The following is a 16860-nucleotide window of genomic DNA, read 5'->3' on the forward strand; positions in this document are numbered from 1 at the left end:
ACCCAGAGACACACACACAGGATACACACCCCCACATTCTTCCCTCTATCAGCTGCACACCTATCCACCCATCCATCCACCCACACACACACAGTGCTCAACCACGAGCCAAGCGTCGCCACTCGGGCGAGCGGCTCCAGGCATTTCTTGCCGAAGTGGCCGACGTATGCGGTGCCAGCCTTTTGTTGGTCGAGCTGCCAACGGAAGCTGAGGGCAGGGCTGGATAAGTACTAGATCAGCACTTGCTGAGTTGAGTTACCCACAAGGTGCTGGTGTTGACGAACCCCTTTCTGTGGATAAAATCAAAAATCAAAATGTCAGCTTATCCAGGACTACTTCATCATCTGACAACAGGACATCGTTGTGAACATTTTTAAAAAAAGATAAAAAGAAGAAGCCAGGAACTAAGGAATTGTACTTCGTAGGCCAACGTCCAACTTTGTACCAGAGCCAAAGGTGGTAAGTGGTCCATTGTGAACATATGCTTGTCGTTGTGACATTGTCTCACCCCGTTAAAGGTTGGATTGTTGGGCTCCGGGACAGGCTGACCTGCAGCAGTTGCTGCCTCGAGAGTCTGTTCACACTCTGTCGCCGTCCCCCTTGCTTTGGCTCATAGCTTGGCTTCCTTCTCCAAGACTGGTGTCAGATTACGACCTTTGAACTCTTTTCACGACTGGGGAAAGGAATTTACCCACTTTCCTTGTCAGAGGCATTTTTTTGCTATTTGTTTAAGTGTGTGTCGGGGGGACTTGTGGCGCAAATGTCTGGTATCTGGTTGTGTCGATTTTCAGCCTCCGAACAGCTGAGAAGGAAAGTTTCTAGAGAGAGGAGAAAGTTTTTAAGCTGACGTTGCAGACGTTGACGCCTTGCTGTTGTGGGTGTACAACAGTGTCAAGAAACCCGGTTACTAGGGAGACAACAGTCTGCCAGACATCAGATGTTTGGTTACAGGATGCTATGATGAAGATTTAGTGACAGGATAATGACACGTGACAACAGATAATTAGCTAGTTATTATGTCTGGTGTCGAAGATTGATTAGAAGGATATAGGTTGCAAATGATTTATCCAAAAAAGGAAATGGATGTGTGATGGTCGTAGAGGGTTTCACGAACGATGATCTCCAAAAAGATTGCTTGGCACAGAGAAGTGATGGCCTTTGTTGTTTCATCCCCACTTTGCTTGAGGAGCTCAGCTGGGAAGTTGTGAACACCAGTCGCTCTTTGACCTCTTCCTGTAGGATTTGTAGGTCTTCAGGATCGCTAATTCTAGTCTGGCTGTTTTGAAGGATGGTAGCGTCTATTTTCAGCTGGAAGTTGGAGTGGTCTTTGCAAAATTCAGTCCATCGGTTGAGTACAGCAGGTCGTCTGCGATCACATCATGCAATTCCCTCCTTAATATCCTTCTATCCACTTCTCTCTAGCTCCCTTCATCCATTTCCTGATGACAAAATTCGCTAATTTGTGTTTCCTTTCTCTATTCACGTCCTCTGGTCACAGAGGTCAAGAATGTCCTTCGTGACCCAGGGTTGTTTCTTCTTCTTTTGACGCTCTAGCACTTCCTGGCTGCTGACAGTAGCACATCTTTGATGTTTCTAGCGAGGGTGTCTACATCACAGTCCGACAAGTGCGTGAATTTGCCTCCAACTTTCGACTTGGACTACCGCTTAGTTCTTCTCGCAGCTTCTTCAAATCAAAGTCGGGGAATGCTTGATCGACGCTTCATCTTTAGCGCCGCTTAAACATGTAAAAAAAATGTTAAAAGTGTAGTTCATGGTGTCATATCTGATTCTAAATGACTGTGGCCAGACACCCTTAGCCTTAGTTTCATTTTCTCTGCTCTCCCACCGCCAACTCCCAGACGATTGCGAGTCAAATAATTCCTTACAATCTCAATTCGTTAGTCTTCATACTTGACTTCCAGTATTGTGGAAGAACGAAAACATCCTTAAAGGAAGCCGATTTTTTAAATTATTTTTTTATTTTTATTTTTATTTTTTTTTTTTGTTGTTTATATGCGTTATTGAGACTTACATTATGTCAGTGACCTCTTTTATCATGTGATAGAGAGATGGAGGCAGTGAATACAACTGTGACCTTTTGAACCCATTTCAATCAAAATTGTTTGTTTTATTCCCTCTGCCGGCGTTCATATATGTTATATTTCTTGTCCTCGGACAGCCGTTCTGTTGTCTTCAGCATGGCCGAGACTGCTGAATGGCGAGTAAAGGTGACAGTTGAACATTTGATAGAACATAATATGTAGATGTGTGTTCATGTAAATATGTGTACGTGCGTGTGTTCAGGGAGAGAGAGGAAGCTACTAGACAAAGTGTAATCCGGGCATCTAGCGGTGCAAGGAAGTGCGAGAGAAAGGAGTCGGGGCGGTGTGGGAGGGGCTGGGATGGGGTAGCGGGGCCTCTAGCACCTTCTTTCCGCGTCGGCGTTCGCCTCCCGCTCCTCCTGCCTGCTAGCAACTACTTGTTGACGTGGCCTTCAGCCGTCCACAAACAGGTCTAAACACAGCTTTTCTCGCGGAGTGAGGCGCCATCACACTCTGTGCTCGCCAGCCTGCGTGGGTATCTGCGCGCGACGATGGAAGGAGGAGAGGAAGCACTGTAGTTCGCAGAAGTCTTCATCCAGGATTCTGTGTTTGTGTTGACGTGCGCGATGATCTACACATCTTCTCCTATTCCATCTGTTTCTTCCCCCCCCCCCTTGTACAGTAGTGCACTTCGGTTTCTTTTTGTGAAAGTTTGCTGTTTTCAAAAGGGCAGTTTATGGTGCAACTACGTCCCACTAACGGGAACATTTTATAATGTGATTATTTATGTTAGAATGTAGTTATTATACACTGAAAGTTAATTAATGTCCACTAAAGTAGCCATACTAGTATTTTTCCTGTAATGTACTTTTTTATGTTTACTAATGTCCTCAAAAGTGCAACTAACGGTGTAATCACTTCTTGCTACTCTAAACATTTACAAAACAATTATTAGACGCTAACGGCTAATTGCTCTCCACTAAAGTGTCCATAGTAATTTTTCCTTATTGTTCACTAAGACAGACATGTTTCAAAACAATTATTTCTTGTTCGAGTGGCCATTTAACCAACTTTTTGCCCTCGAAAGGGAACAGAAGCTGGAACTAAAGTGGACAGGACAGAGTAGTGTTATTGAATACATCACTAAATAGCTATTTTCGCTATATAGCTTTTGTCACCAAAAGAACCCACTGAGCCAAACTCGTCCTGAACACCAACCCTCAATTGTGACTATTACTGTATGTGAAAATTTAAGTAATTTGTAAAATAACAAAACTATTGATGAACATAATCATTCTTATAACCTAGTAGTTACCGGGACAGTAAGTGTGAGTGGTTCACTGTGTTTAGGATACGATATGTGGCAGGCCTTGCACACCCTATCATTCTGTTTCCGTTATCTTCCTGATAAACCAAGTCACACTTTCTTCAAAAAAGCCGTTGGATGAGCAGATGAAGGCAAAGTTATCCAGTCAAAGGTCCAAACGGGCTTTGAAGCTCTGACCTCCCATTCGACCTCATCAACCACAAGACTGAGTCTCGAAAGCACGAGATCATTTTATGGGGTTGAGGGAGAAGAGAGATTAGGTAATTTCATTATTGTAATCTATACACCACTCATCTGAGTTACCTCGGATTCGTGCGCCGCACTATATCTGGAGGGAGAATCAAATGACAAAGGGTATCGTCGCGGTCTTTGATTAATCACACGTGCAAAAGTCTCGATCAGAGTCTTCAGAAGTGACCCTTCTTGACCTCTCATCCAGCCAAACTATTCATCTGACATGCTACATAAGTCTAGTTAGAAGCCTGTTAGGTTATTTTGGCTCTGTGGTGCTGTTTATTGTCTGCTGTCACTAATGGCGGTGAAAGATCCAAGAGTTCAGGATTTAATAGCCGAGTGGTTAGAGCACTGGCGGAGGAATCCGGAGGAGGCGGTGTGATACCCGTCTGGCGCAGTGAACTTTCCGTAGTCAAATATCTGTTGAGAATGGGTATCTAAGTCTATAGAGGGTTTGAAAAAGTGTGATACCTCGCCCCCCTCCAAACCCCTACCTCACCCCTTTACTCTCTCTATATTTATATTTCTGACCTTATGTTTACTACTAACTATTCTTTCATATCTTAATTACTTTAATAACGTAGCTTATTCTTTCCCTGTAAATGGCGAGGGCTAAATGAAAAATGGTTCTTTTAATTTATATATATATATTTTTGCTTACTTTATCTCTCGAAAATAAAGAATTGTCATTGTCATTGTGCCTCTTTCCCTCTTTCTCTTCCTCCCTCTCTGTGTTTACGCGTGGAAGTACATGGGAGTGTGTTCGCACTAGTTTTATGTGTATTATTCATGTTTCTATAATATTTCACGGATAATTGTTGACTTCAAGTGTGCGTGCTCTCTGATGTCTTTGAATGTCCTCGTCATTTCACTTCCGCTCTGAACCTTTCCCGTCTTCTTTGTGCAGGAACAGACAGCTCGCCAGCCATTCACCCACACACGGATTTTCTGCTTCTCGTTCCCTCTCTCACTCTCTTCAAATCACAACTGTGTTCCAGCTTGTAACGTCACTGACAACAACAGCGGCAACAGCACCAGGAAGAACGAACACAACAGTAATATCAGACAACAACAACTACAACAACAACAGCGATAAGAATAATATCAACTAACAACAGATGGTAAAATCGAGTTTTTGCGTCAAGACCTCGTGGCCTGATTTTTCTGTGGCGGGGTTGTTGGTGTTTTTTTAAAGCTGATAGCGAGTGAGGAAGCATCGAAAAGGATGGAGCGATTTTTTTAGCCTGCTTTGCTCCCAAAATGCACGCACGCTTGTTTTTGAAACTCAGCAATTTTCTGGCCTCGACCAACAAATTTCAGGGCTTCCGGAGGATGCGCGCGCAGTAGCTGAGAGCACGATCTGAAAGGACGCCGACACTTCACAAGATCTTGTTGTGGAACTTTCAGGATTGCCGGGTGTTTGTTGACTGTCTCTACCTACTTTTTTTTTTCTTTCAGTCTCTTTCTTTTCCTAAGGAATAGTTTGGCTGCCAGTGGCGCAGTTGTGTGGAAGCCAGGAACAGCTGTGAAAGGAGGTAATATGGAGGCTGCGTCAAGCTGGAGGCGTCCCTCTCTGCGAAGACTCGCCTACATGGTCGTGGTGGCTGGCATGGTGTGGGTCCTCTGTGGTTGCTTTTGCACGGCAGAGGCTGTCAAAGCACGACACGGGAAGAAGACGTTAGCGAAGGGACGAGTGAAGGTGGCGACAGGTGGCGCAGCACGTGGCAAGGTGGCTGAAGGTGAGGTGAAGCTGGTGGGAGGACGTGGTCCAGCCATGGGCACAGTGCTGGTCTTTCACGACAACTTCTGGGGGGCGGTGTGCGACGACCTGTGGGAACTGCCCGACGCCCACGTGGTGTGCAGACAACTGGGTTTCCCGGGGGCCGTGCGGGCAGCTTCTGGCAGCGAATTTGGACCTGGCAAACGTGAGTCCTGACGCACTGGTTGTTAACTTAGTTCTGACGAACTGACGTTCTCTGTAGACACTTCTAGAAGACCACAGTAATGTGTGTGTACTTCCTTGTTTGTTTGTTTGTTTGTTTGTTTGTTTGTTTGTTTGTTTGTTTGTTTGTTTGTTTGTTTGTTTGTATAATGCCTGTGCATGTGTTTTTCAGAACGAATGTGGCTGTCGGAGGTTCAGTGCAGCGGTCAGGAGAAGCGGCTCGTGCAGTGTCCCTCCGTTGGGTTGGACGTCGTCGTCGGCGAAAGGTGCGCAGGTGACAAGCGGTCAGCAGGTGTTGTCTGCCAGAAGCGGGTCAGACCCTCTGCCGCCAAGCCGCGCAAAGGTGGCACCAGAGCTACAGCCACGACAGCCATACCCACGTCAACGACAGCGCCCACGGCGTCGACCAAGCCGTTTCTACAACCGCTGAGTCTTGTAGACGCTGACGAGGATTACCGTTCTTCCAATGGTGCGCAGACGAATTGGATTGAACCGTCGCCAGTGACGACGACGGTGTCCACCGCCTCCAGGGGGACTGCATTTGGTGGTTTCCATGTCACTGCGTCTGAAACAGATGCCACTGTCCAGCTCAACACTACACAGTCAACCTCCACCGCCTCCACGCCAGCATCCACCACATCTCATCTGACACCAACGACAGAACCGACAAAATCTTCGACAGATGCAACCATGACTGTCGCTAAAACAACGACAGTTCCTTTCATCACCACCAAAGAAACCACGATGGATAATGTAGAAAATACGACGACAACGGCACAACCCACAACGTCGACTGCAGCACTGATGAACACAACAATGGCGGTGGACGCGGCCACCAAGCTGACGGTTAAGGTCGTCGACCTGAAGAAAGCAAACGTTAAAGAGGACATCACATTGAAAAGCCCCGCTCTCTCCTCCGAAGACGCCATTTTGCTACAGGCTGATTCGCCTGCACATCCGGTTAGTTATGTGTGTGATTGCGTGTCTGTACAAGCGTATGCATTCATGCTTAGTACATGCATTTCGTGCCCAGAATTTGTCAGACCACAAATGGTGGTTTATTTCATATTTTAATGATCAAACTCGTGCTTGCTCTGATGTGAATATCCTCCACTTGTCGTGGTTCTTATCTGCAAGGAACTGGAGCTGCGTCTGATGGGGGGTCGCTACCCCAGTGAGGGACGTGTGGAGGTGAGAGAGGCCAGCAGCACTGACGACAAAGCCTGGGGGACCATCTGCGGGGATTCTTGGAGTCTGCGAGAAACTATGGTGGTGTGTCGTCAGATGAATCTGCACCATGCCAAGCAGGCGGGTCAGGTGAGTCTCCAGCTTTTGCCTCCACTGCTGTCCTAGTGCTACTGCCACGAGGCTGAGGTGAGTGGTTACCTCCTGCCTGTCGCTCGTCAGCCAGGTGTGACAGGTGCTAGTCAAGCTCTAGAACATGTACTCAGGTTAGCCTATCTGTTTGATTATTTAATCTGCTTCGCAATGGGCTGGAATTCATGTCGAGATTGTAAACTATTTTTGAGGCAGTCAATCCGATAATTTATTTACCAAGTCCCACCGGTGAACGAGTTACAGCTTTGATACGAATTTCAGTCTGGAGGATTGGATTTTTTCCCCTAGGACTGGAATTAGTAATCGACTCAAAGCTTATCAAAATGTGACCTAATGGGTTTTATGGGTCAGGTCAAACGCTGTCAGCCGGGTCAAAGAGTGTGTTCTGCTTCATTTCATTTATTCCGTTGTTCTTTTAATATTTTGCTTGCCGAGGCGGCTGCCTTGAACGTGACAATGACTCCACCTCTTGTATATTTTCCACGCAGACAAATTATTTTGGAGGCGAGAATATGGAGAAGAAGTACTTCTCTTTCAAATGCACAGGACGAGAGGCGAAGCTCCATGACTGTCGGGTGACCCTCATGTCAGACGGCAACGAGTGTAAAAAGAAGACATCTTTGGCAGGAGTCGTTTGCGCTTCGTGTGAGCATATAATTCTTTCTATTTCTCCTCTTCATCTCTCTCATCACTCTCTCTCTCTCTCTCTCTCTAAATTGGATTATTTTTATATATAATACACGTGGAGAGCAACATAAAATAGGAAAAATATCAGATAACCTATATACCTTCTCATTAACGTATACTATTTGAAAACTTCTGGTTCGATCAACTGTAGTAACCAAGGCATTTTTATCACAACGCAAATACTTTAATCTAGCACTCTTGTTAAAAAAAAATGACAAACATGGAAATAAAATCAGCACTCGCGGAAGAAAAATTGTACCGGACACATTTGAGGAAGAAAAAAAAAACAAAACTGCCTTCCGACCTTGATGGGACTCGAACCCACAATCTTCGGCTCCGGAGGCCGACGCCTTATCCATTAGGCCACAAGGTCCTCAGCTGAATGGGCAAATTTTATGTATATAAAGTTGATTCTTTTTACATGTTTTATTTCTAAGTATACAGTTATTACTGAGATTTTATTGATATTAAAAAATAACAGATTCTCAATGTTCTAAATTCTATTTTTTTATCTTTGTGCAATAATTTTATTTTAATTAGTCTTACCTCTGAGACTGAAACTCGATTTAACTTATCTCTGACATTTGACACTCATTTCTGAGTTGGAAATTAATTAAAGAGCAAATTCTTACCTGTAATAATTATGAAATTTAATAAAGCAATGAACGGTATAAAAGTGTTGAATCGAGCGAGCGACTGGGTTCGCGCTGCAAGGGACATAATCTAGAAATATTTTAATTTACTAATACGATTAACCTCCCTTGGAAACGTTCAGCTTGGTCACATTTTTTCTACATAGACTAAAAAAAAAAAAAAAAAAAAAAAAAAAAAGGGGGGTGCTTGCTCTTTCTCTTTGTTACAGATTTGTTGATCAGTCTAATATGTCATACTAATTTATTATTTTCCCACAGTAAAATATATATCCAAGAAGTGACAAAAACATTGCTTTAACTCTTCCTGATCATATCCTTAAATCATTACATCTTCCTTTCTAAATACTACTAATTGCTAATATTTATAATGTTCATACTATAAGTAAACGGGGAATTTTCTAATACCATTTTATTATTTCAGATTTACCTGATCTTGTTCCAAATTTAAGAGCTCTTCAAGAATCCATCATGCTTCAGAACCGGCCGCTGTATTACCTCAGGTGCGCTCTGGAAGAGAACTGTCTGTCTTCCTCTGCTTACGTCATCAGAAACACAAGCAAAGGTGAGTCTGCACATCATAATTAAAGTTTCCGAACAACACGGGACTATCCACTTTTTTTAAGGAAGGGTCTCAATTAGAAGTTAGTGGATTCCGAGGGACTCTAATGAATAGAAGTTACTCTAATATTCATGAAAAGAAGCGACAGTCCAGCTCTTCACAATGTGTTTGTAATAGTTCAGGTAGTTCAGAGAAAGGCCTATTGTTTCCAGTAATAGAGGTACAACCATCGCTGCTGTTACTTCTGGTAGCATTGGTCATTCTGCATGATGAGGATGATGATGATTGCATTTTTACAGCGTGGACCAATTCAATGCGGAAGTTGCTTCGTTTTTCTACCGTTGTACACAACAGTGGCAATGCCGACTTCAGACCTGTCCTCGCCAGAGGCCAGTGGGAATGGCACCAGTGTCATCAGTGGGTGTGCACTCTGTTAATTACACGTCATTTAGTGGGTGTAGCACTGTCATATACATATCATATAGTGGCTGTAACCCTGTCGTGCATGCATCATATAGTAGATGTAGCGCTGTCATGTACACTTAATACAATGGGTGAGCGTTTACATGTTTACTATACCTTTAACATTGGTTTGGTTTTTTTTTTATTTCTGAAACGTTCTGAGCAAATTATTTTTCAAAAGCGCTTTTAAAGTTTTATTTTTATTATCATCATCATCATCATCATCATCATCATCATTATTATGCGGCTTCAGTAACTTTCCTTCAGAATGACTGAAATAATAATACTGATTTCAATAACTTCGGCAGGCACTATCACAGCATGGAGGTGTTTTCTCACTATGACATCATGACATCCAACGGTACAAGGCTTGCTGAGGGCTCCAAAGCCAGTTTCTGCTTGGAAGACACTTTTTGTGATAAGGGTATACATCCGCGATTTAACTGCGATGGTTATGGAGAGCAAGGTATCCTTCAAGTTATCTTTCTTTAGAATGTGGCCCGTCTGTCCTCCCAGCATTTCATATTCTCTCTCTCTCTGCTCTTCGTTGACCTTCCGCCCACCGAGAAGCTAGCCTGCATCGTTAGTGATATTCTGTGGAGACATTACATCGATAGCTGAGTGAGGGACGCCTTTCTAGCATCTTTCTCCCTTGACATAGTGAGTGGCATCGTGGACAATCTGTGACATCCTTGGCATAGTTCATGAGACCATGGACGTGGATATTAGTTGAGACGAGGCACATTGGTAACCTAACGGAAAGAGCCTTGCACCACTGGCACTGTGAAGGAGGTCGTGCGGATAGAATGGACTTAGAGTTTCAGTTGTCCGTGTTTGTTATTAATGACTGCCCGAGATTGTGACTGACGCTAGACGTGGTTGGCATACAAAAGTATCATTACTGTAATGAGTTGTGGCAGGTCTCGTGTGCTAATGGTGTCTTGTGTTTGACGTCTTGTGTATGACATTTACAAAATCACACAAAGTCCAGCGACAAAAACCTTAAGTAAAAAAACTAAATATTTAAGCATGATAAAAACATACGAACTTATTGGTTTGAGGATAACTTTGTATTAAATGTGACCGCTCTGGATTTGAGAAATAATTTGAGACATTTTAAAAGTTTGAATTTCTAAGGAAATACTTTAAAGATCTCATTTTTGTCCTTTTCTACTTCTCAGGCCTATCAGTTAACTGCTCTGACAGCTACAACTGGGATATCGACTGTCAATGGATTGACGTCACAGATATACAGCCTGGCATCTACACCTTTTTGGTCAGTTGTCTCCTCCATTGCTATGCGTTAGTCATCTCCTCCATTGCTGTTTTCTTTCATCTGCTCATGTACGTCTTCATTTCATTTTTCATTTTCATTTTTCATAAGACATTTCGTAAATCAAATTCACCACACGCGGTGTACTTATGCATGTGTGTGTTTGTGTGAGAGAGAGAAAAGGAGAAGGGAGAGAAAAAGCGAGAAAGACATGGCCATGTTGACGAACCAACAGAGGGCTTGAACTCTTAACGGTTGTTGGCGGAAGAAATTGAAGCCTGCAATTAAAAGGAGACACTGGCGCGGGTTGTTGATACAAGTACCTCTCTGATAGCTGCAAGCTCAAGTGTTGTCGTCGATGTCACTAGTGTTCAAGGCTGTGAATTCCCCCACTTACAAGGGCCTACAACAACTCAGCTTATCAAAGTCGAACCGGATGTGAGTCTGCTCGAAGGAGCGTTTCAAGCTCGTGAGTCGTGATGACAAGATCGAGTCTGCTTCCACCATCACCGTCTATGATTTTTTTCCCTTGTTGATTTTCAACTTGTTTGCACTTTGTTAGGTCAGGTTTTCACGCCGTATCTTTTGGGAATTTTTCAAGTCAGCTCGGTACGACCGTGTAGGAGGAGACGGCGCCTTAACTGTGACGCCAAGTGAAAAGTCTGTATTCGTGGCTCATAAACTGAATCTTCCTGTTTTCCCAGGTTCTCTTCATGGTCGCACTTTTGTCTCCTCAAAAACAGACCAAACGTGGTTTGGGAGGTGGGTGGATGGGAAATGATGGAAAGAGTGCAATGTATAGCTGGTCATTCCCAGACAGTGAGTGAGGCACATATTCTCGGCTGAAATCTTCAAGAAGATGCAGACAGCATCCGGCTCCTCATCAGCACAGAACTTCACGGTGGTGACTGGGAAGCAAGAGCCTCTCATGTCCATTGCGTAAACTGCCTTTCGCGTGGGAACACTTTGAATGGACATTTCTGTGTATTGGAAGTTTTATGTGTAGAAAAGCTTTCATGCCATATGACCATGGGTCAGTTTAGGACTGATTTCTTCTGTACAAGACATATGCAGTCACGATTTTCCCTTTCCTGCTTCGGGAACATGACAAACCAAAATAAACCAACCAACAAACAAAAACCAGCAGTTTTCGAAAACGCCAGTGTGCCAAATCCATTTTTCAACAGTTTTAAAACTGAATTTTGTGACTACTAGTCACACGGACAAATATGCGCGACAGTAGCGTCCCCTTATTTAGTAGGAATGCGGAGTTATGGATCCTGATATGCTCATGCCTCGTTGTCTGGTGGTTCGGAGGCCTAAACGAAAAACGAAGCATTTGAAAGTTTAAAAGCCAGTGTAGTTTTTATCGTGTCATAGTCTTATAATTGTAAGCATTGCTTTTTCCGCGTGTCCAAAACTTAAGTGAATGTGCTGGTCGCTCAGAGTTTGAAGTTTGGTTGTTGTTTTTTTTTAATCTTTCGTAGTACAGTCCTTCAGTTATTAATCAGAACTGACTTTAACGTCAAGTTTGGATTTGACAGGGACAAGTCCGTTGTGCATACTGAGTGGTTTCCTGAATTATTTTTTTTCTTGAGTCTTTAATTGTATTTCCATCAGAACTCTCTGGAGTTATATGAATGGGTCGGATACAAGATAAACACTCTTTGACAAATGAAGTTTGCTTCTTCCTGTTTTTTTTACCTACCTTCGAGGTAGCCTTGTCTCCCGCCATATCTACAGACCAGCAGGCTGCACCAATCGAATACAACTTCCCAACAATAAGAATTAGAGCAAAATCAGAATGGGGAAAGGGGAAGTCATTCATGAAGCTGGTGGTAGCGAGTCTCAAGAATGGGAGGTCAAGGGTGGAGAGCTTTCGAGAGATGCTTATGTTGACACTGGTGCAGAGTGGTCTGACCACGTGACAGCAGGGGTTGCGGTTGAGCTCTTGACAGACAAAAGGACGGCCTTGTCGCTTGTATGACCAGTGAGACAGTGCTTATTAATCAAGGTCATCGCTCTCACATATTGTGCCAAGCTGCATCTTAGATAAGAAATAATAAGCAACATATGGGCAAACTCCACACACACTAGCGCGCGCGCACAAGCACACGTGACCACAGCAAAAAACAAAAAACAAGTGGGTGCAGACCACACAAACATAGGTGACTAGGTGTATTCATGCACACACAGATATCACATCTTACCCACATTACGTAAATATGTGCGTGCTTGGAGAAAAGGAGTTTCCCACGCCGACAATTCTTGTGTCGCTAGTACTTTTGTAAATCTATCAGGTGAAGATACTGAGGTGAGGAGAGGAGGAACATGTGAGCTGCCAGCAGATAATAGAAATCACTTGGGAGGCCGCTTGCACAATGACTGCACAGTGTCCCCCCGACAGATGGCGCCAACCTGCCGGGTGTTTAGAATAGTATACGACCTCTGACCTCTGTGCTTTACATATGCCATACACGTGTTGCGTTCATCGTTTATTCTTCTGTATGTGTGTGTGTGTTCACTAGCGCGCGCGTTTCTTTTATGTGTGCATGATTTCTGATCTCCGTGAGAGAGAAATAAAAAAAATGAGCAAGTGTGTATGAAAGAGAAAGAGATGGGGGATAGAGAGAGAGAAAATATCTCGTGCGCACTCTCACACATTATGCATAACATCTATCTATCCTATACAATACTATTTACTGCTCTGACAGTACACATAAGCAGGATTATTGGAGGTTGTGTGAGAACTGCACTTTTAAAAAAAATCCTTCTAAACGGTCAGCATGGGTCTGGCATCATCCTTCCTATATACAACTGGTTTGTTTTTTTCCCCTCCGAAGCCAAACGTGTCCAAACTTGTATCACAACTTGAAACAGCTTTCTGGGCGTTAGCTAGAACGCGGCCCTGACATGCTTACTTTGGAGCAAACAAGAGCTTGTTCCGGTCATGGAGTTGGATCTTGTTTGTGGATAAACTTCGTCAGACATGTCTTAGTCCGGCAAAGGACATTTTTTTCAAAAACCTGACTAGTGGGGTCTTTGGGTTGGGTTTTTTTTTTTTTTTTTTACTTTGTTTTGTTTTTGGGGGAGTCTTAAAGAAGAGGTGAGAACATGGGAAGGGAAGATGTTAATCATGTTCATTACAGCCGTACTCATCTGTCCATGTGTCTCGTTGTGGCACTGTTGCAGGTGGAAGTCAACCCAGACTTTTTGGTAGCCGAGCTAGACTTTGACAACAACGTGGCCCGCTGCGACCTGTGGTATTCCGGGTACGCCGTCAAGCTGATGAACTGTCGTCTGGACAGTCTAATCGACTATCGACGTAGCTAACGTGGGCAACACCTCCTCATGCCCGGGCCAAGACAACAACGACAGAATTTGGGGCAAGAGGGAAGCTGGGCAAAGAACGGCCAGTGGTGGCTTTTTTTTTTTCTTTCATTATTTCTATCCTCAATAATGATGTTCGTTTAAAGGTGGTCACGGTCAGTTTTCTTTCATTCTACTGATGACATTAAAAACAACGAGAGCATAATCATTTTCACTCAGTTTCATCCTCATCTGTTTGTTATGGAAAAGCTCCGAAAGACAGCATAAAAAATTTTCCCACTAGATGTATTACAGAAAAATAAACCTTTTTACAACCTTATGTTTTCGGATCTTCATAAACTAGGATGCTCACGAGGCAGCCAAGCAGGCCAGGTCTTCAAAAGTTCATATATTTTTTTCATATTTTTCTGAAACATCCAGTTGGACAAATGTGTGAGCAATAATCCAGAAAACTCTAGCCCCACTGAGTCGCCTGATAGTACAGACATTCGAATCACTGAAAAAGACATTAAAAATGAAGCCAAAGTCACGCAAACCTGCTGTACCATTACGGCGCCGATGGTGTTTCCTACAGATTCTTGCTGTGTGCGTTTGGCGGCCATGGACATCCTTGTCACAGCAATACACCAAAAAGCTATTAAAATAGTTACATTAACTTTTTGTCGGAAATTATTCTAAGTGTATACCTTTCTCATGTCGTTCGATGCAATCTGTGTGATCGTCTCAGATTTAATTTACAGAGGTCTTTTTTTTTTTTTCATTGCAAAAGTTTATATCATTTTATTTGTATGTCCAGCATTAAAATTTGCATTCATAACAAGCTAGCCGTAAAGATTTTACGAATTGTTTTTGAATTATCGCATGCCATGCAGGTCTTCTAGATTGAACGCATGTTTGTAAACTTGGTGCTTGTTGTTTGCATGCTCATGAGTAGGTGAGAACCGCAGTTATATAGATGACAAGGTTGGCAGCCAATATCTTCTTTGAAAGTAATTAAAATCAATGAAATTTTCAAGCGTTTTACAGCAAAGTGAATTCGTGTAGAACGGATGTGTCATCGTTGGATGAATCTGATAACGAGATGCGTGAGGAACGTGGTTGTGAGAAATGTCATGATGATACTGAAGGTGGTGATGGTGATGGATGGATCACAGGATGCGTTTGAAGAAGTGCAGCTTGATAAAATGGCAAAACATTGTCGGCATAAATATTCCCTCCCCCTCTCGCTCACTCTCATACACGTGCACAGAAGGAAAGAAGGCAATGAGAGGGCTACAGTTTCAAGATTTCATAAATAAAATGCTTCTCTACTTTCTGTCGTAACCAGGACGAACATCTTCACAGCTTGTAGGGCACATGAGACTGTTGAGCATTTTAATTGCACAGCCTCTCCACCGCTGCAGGAAACGTCCGTTAGATGCATGCGGCGTCGGTGTGGTCTCCCTTGGCAAATGTTATCCCCCCCCTTCACCTTCCCCGCCCCCACCCCGTGTGGTCACCGGATGCCGCGTAACGCAAGTGGCACTGCGACAGTGTTTGGGGCGCTAATGATGTGTAACACGACACTGTTTACGTGATCTATTTAATTGGTCAATAGTTCTTGTACCACTGAACCGCCCACCAGTGTCCGACCGATCGCATTTCAGAGTTTGGGTTTGTGTGTGTGTGTGCGCACGCGCGCTACTTTAGGTCACATTAATCAAAGCATAGTTGTGTTGTCACTTATGGACGACAGTTAAAACTATTCGGAACTGTGCCTATACTTGTTCGAGGCCATGCTAAATCTTTTTAGGAATGTGATATTGTATATGTAAGCACCCATAGATAAATCAATGTGTATGTGTGTGTGTGAGAGAGAGAGATTGTGTGCATGTTTATATGCTTACGTCTTTGTTTATCTGCGTGTATGTTTGTATGCACAAGAGTGCAGTCGACAGATGCAGTGCTGCAGGGGTGTCTATAATATAGCGTATAGCTAACACCTATGGTGACGTCTCCTTGATCGACACATCGAACTACACCCGCATCTATACTAATTCCTACCTTTCTATCGTCATAAATATTAATCTTTGCGGTCAAGTGAGTACGCTTTCCACAGGATGACGACGACTCTTGTTAGCAAGACAAGAAATATCTTTATGGCCAAGAAATAATGTGAAATAAATTTGTCACTGGCAGGCCGAGCTGCGAATCAAATGCTTCACTTCTCACAGTTAGACCCTTCCTGGCAAGGGTGACATCACTCTGATGATGCACCGCGCGGTGTAGTCGTTTGCACGCGCTGACTGAGATGTCGAGGTCACTTCCTGTGTTGACCTCTAGCCGTCCTGCCCAACACTTCTGTAACAGACCCACAGTCTTACTTTAAAGGGAACGACGAGGGAAACATGTGAATTAAGTTTAAATGATAGATATTGACGTTCTAAAATATTTTAGCTTAGGATTTCTGGTTACCAAATAATCGTTAAAATAGTTTCTAAAAACACAGCTCCGGAACGATTCATTTTGAAACCTGAAATTTAGAGCGGAAACGATTCATCACGTCATTCTATAATCTATATCATCTAGGCTCCATTTGCTTTTCGGGAGTGTCCCTTTAAGCTGGAACCACCAGACAGGGATGGTAAGCACTGCAAAGCCTTTAAAAATTATTTACAAAGAAATAAGAAAACGTTTTCACCTTTAAGGAACTCTTCTTGATCTGTGTCCTTCTCATCGCTGCTTTCAATGATGTTACTATCCTATTACAACCTTTATTTTGCTGTTACAGTGTGATACTGTTTTTCTAGCTTTGTAATATTTGTAAATGACATGACATTTTCTTTTTTACCAATTTCTTTGTTTCATATTTTCTTTACCATTGTTTCAGTCAATTGCTATCCATCAGTCAGGCAATCAATCACATATCGGATTGGTAAATCCTCTGAGTTTGATTCTGGAAGGGACTACTTTTTTTAACATGGGGGCACGAATAAAATTAAGACTTGTAATAAAGTCACTAGGTCTTGTCACT

At 43.2% G+C, this 16860-nt stretch overlaps 1 protein-coding gene, 1 long non-coding RNA gene and 1 other non-coding gene across 3 annotated transcripts; 1 reads left to right on the top strand and 2 right to left on the bottom strand.

Annotated features, from left to right (window-relative positions):
* Positions 1-92: 92 nt before the first annotated feature.
* Positions 93-14859, top strand: LOC112563583 (lysyl oxidase homolog 3A-like). The gene is made up of 10 exons (XM_025237668.1): positions 93-459; positions 4511-5528; positions 5718-6505; positions 6683-6862; positions 7372-7528; positions 8645-8785; positions 9082-9199; positions 9553-9710; positions 10426-10520; positions 13710-14859. Exons 2-10 carry the CDS (start codon positions 5144-5146, stop codon positions 13848-13850), a joined length of 2163 nt encoding a protein of 720 aa, XP_025093453.1. The 5' UTR covers positions 93-459; positions 4511-5143; the 3' UTR covers positions 13851-14859.
* Trnar-ccg lies at positions 7871-7943 on the bottom strand. The gene has a single exon. It is a non-coding gene; the product is annotated as a tRNA-Arg (tRNA).
* Positions 14573-16673, bottom strand: LOC112563586. The gene is made up of 2 exons (XR_003099076.1): positions 16528-16673; positions 14573-16187 (listed from the first exon to the last, which is right to left on the bottom strand). It is a non-coding gene; the product is annotated as an uncharacterized LOC112563586 (long non-coding RNA).
* Between the last annotated feature and the right edge of the window lie 187 nt (positions 16674-16860).

The sequence above is a fragment of the Pomacea canaliculata genome, linkage group LG5 (genome assembly GCF_003073045.1).
Source record: "Pomacea canaliculata isolate SZHN2017 linkage group LG5, ASM307304v1, whole genome shotgun sequence".
In the NCBI taxonomy this organism is placed as follows: domain Eukaryota; kingdom Metazoa; phylum Mollusca; class Gastropoda; order Architaenioglossa; family Ampullariidae; genus Pomacea; species Pomacea canaliculata.

Coding starts and splice junctions, on each gene's coding strand:
- LOC112563583 (XM_025237668.1), top strand. CDS start 5,144: ATGGAGGCTGCGTCAAGCTGGAGGCGTCCCTCTCTGCGAAGACTCGCC. Junction 9,711..10,425: donor CGATGGTTATGGAGAGCAAG/GTATCCTTCAAG, acceptor TCTACTTCTCAG/GCCTATCAGTTAACTGCTCT. Junction 10,521..13,709: donor CTGGCATCTACACCTTTTTG/GTCAGTTGTCTC, acceptor GCACTGTTGCAG/GTGGAAGTCAACCCAGACTT.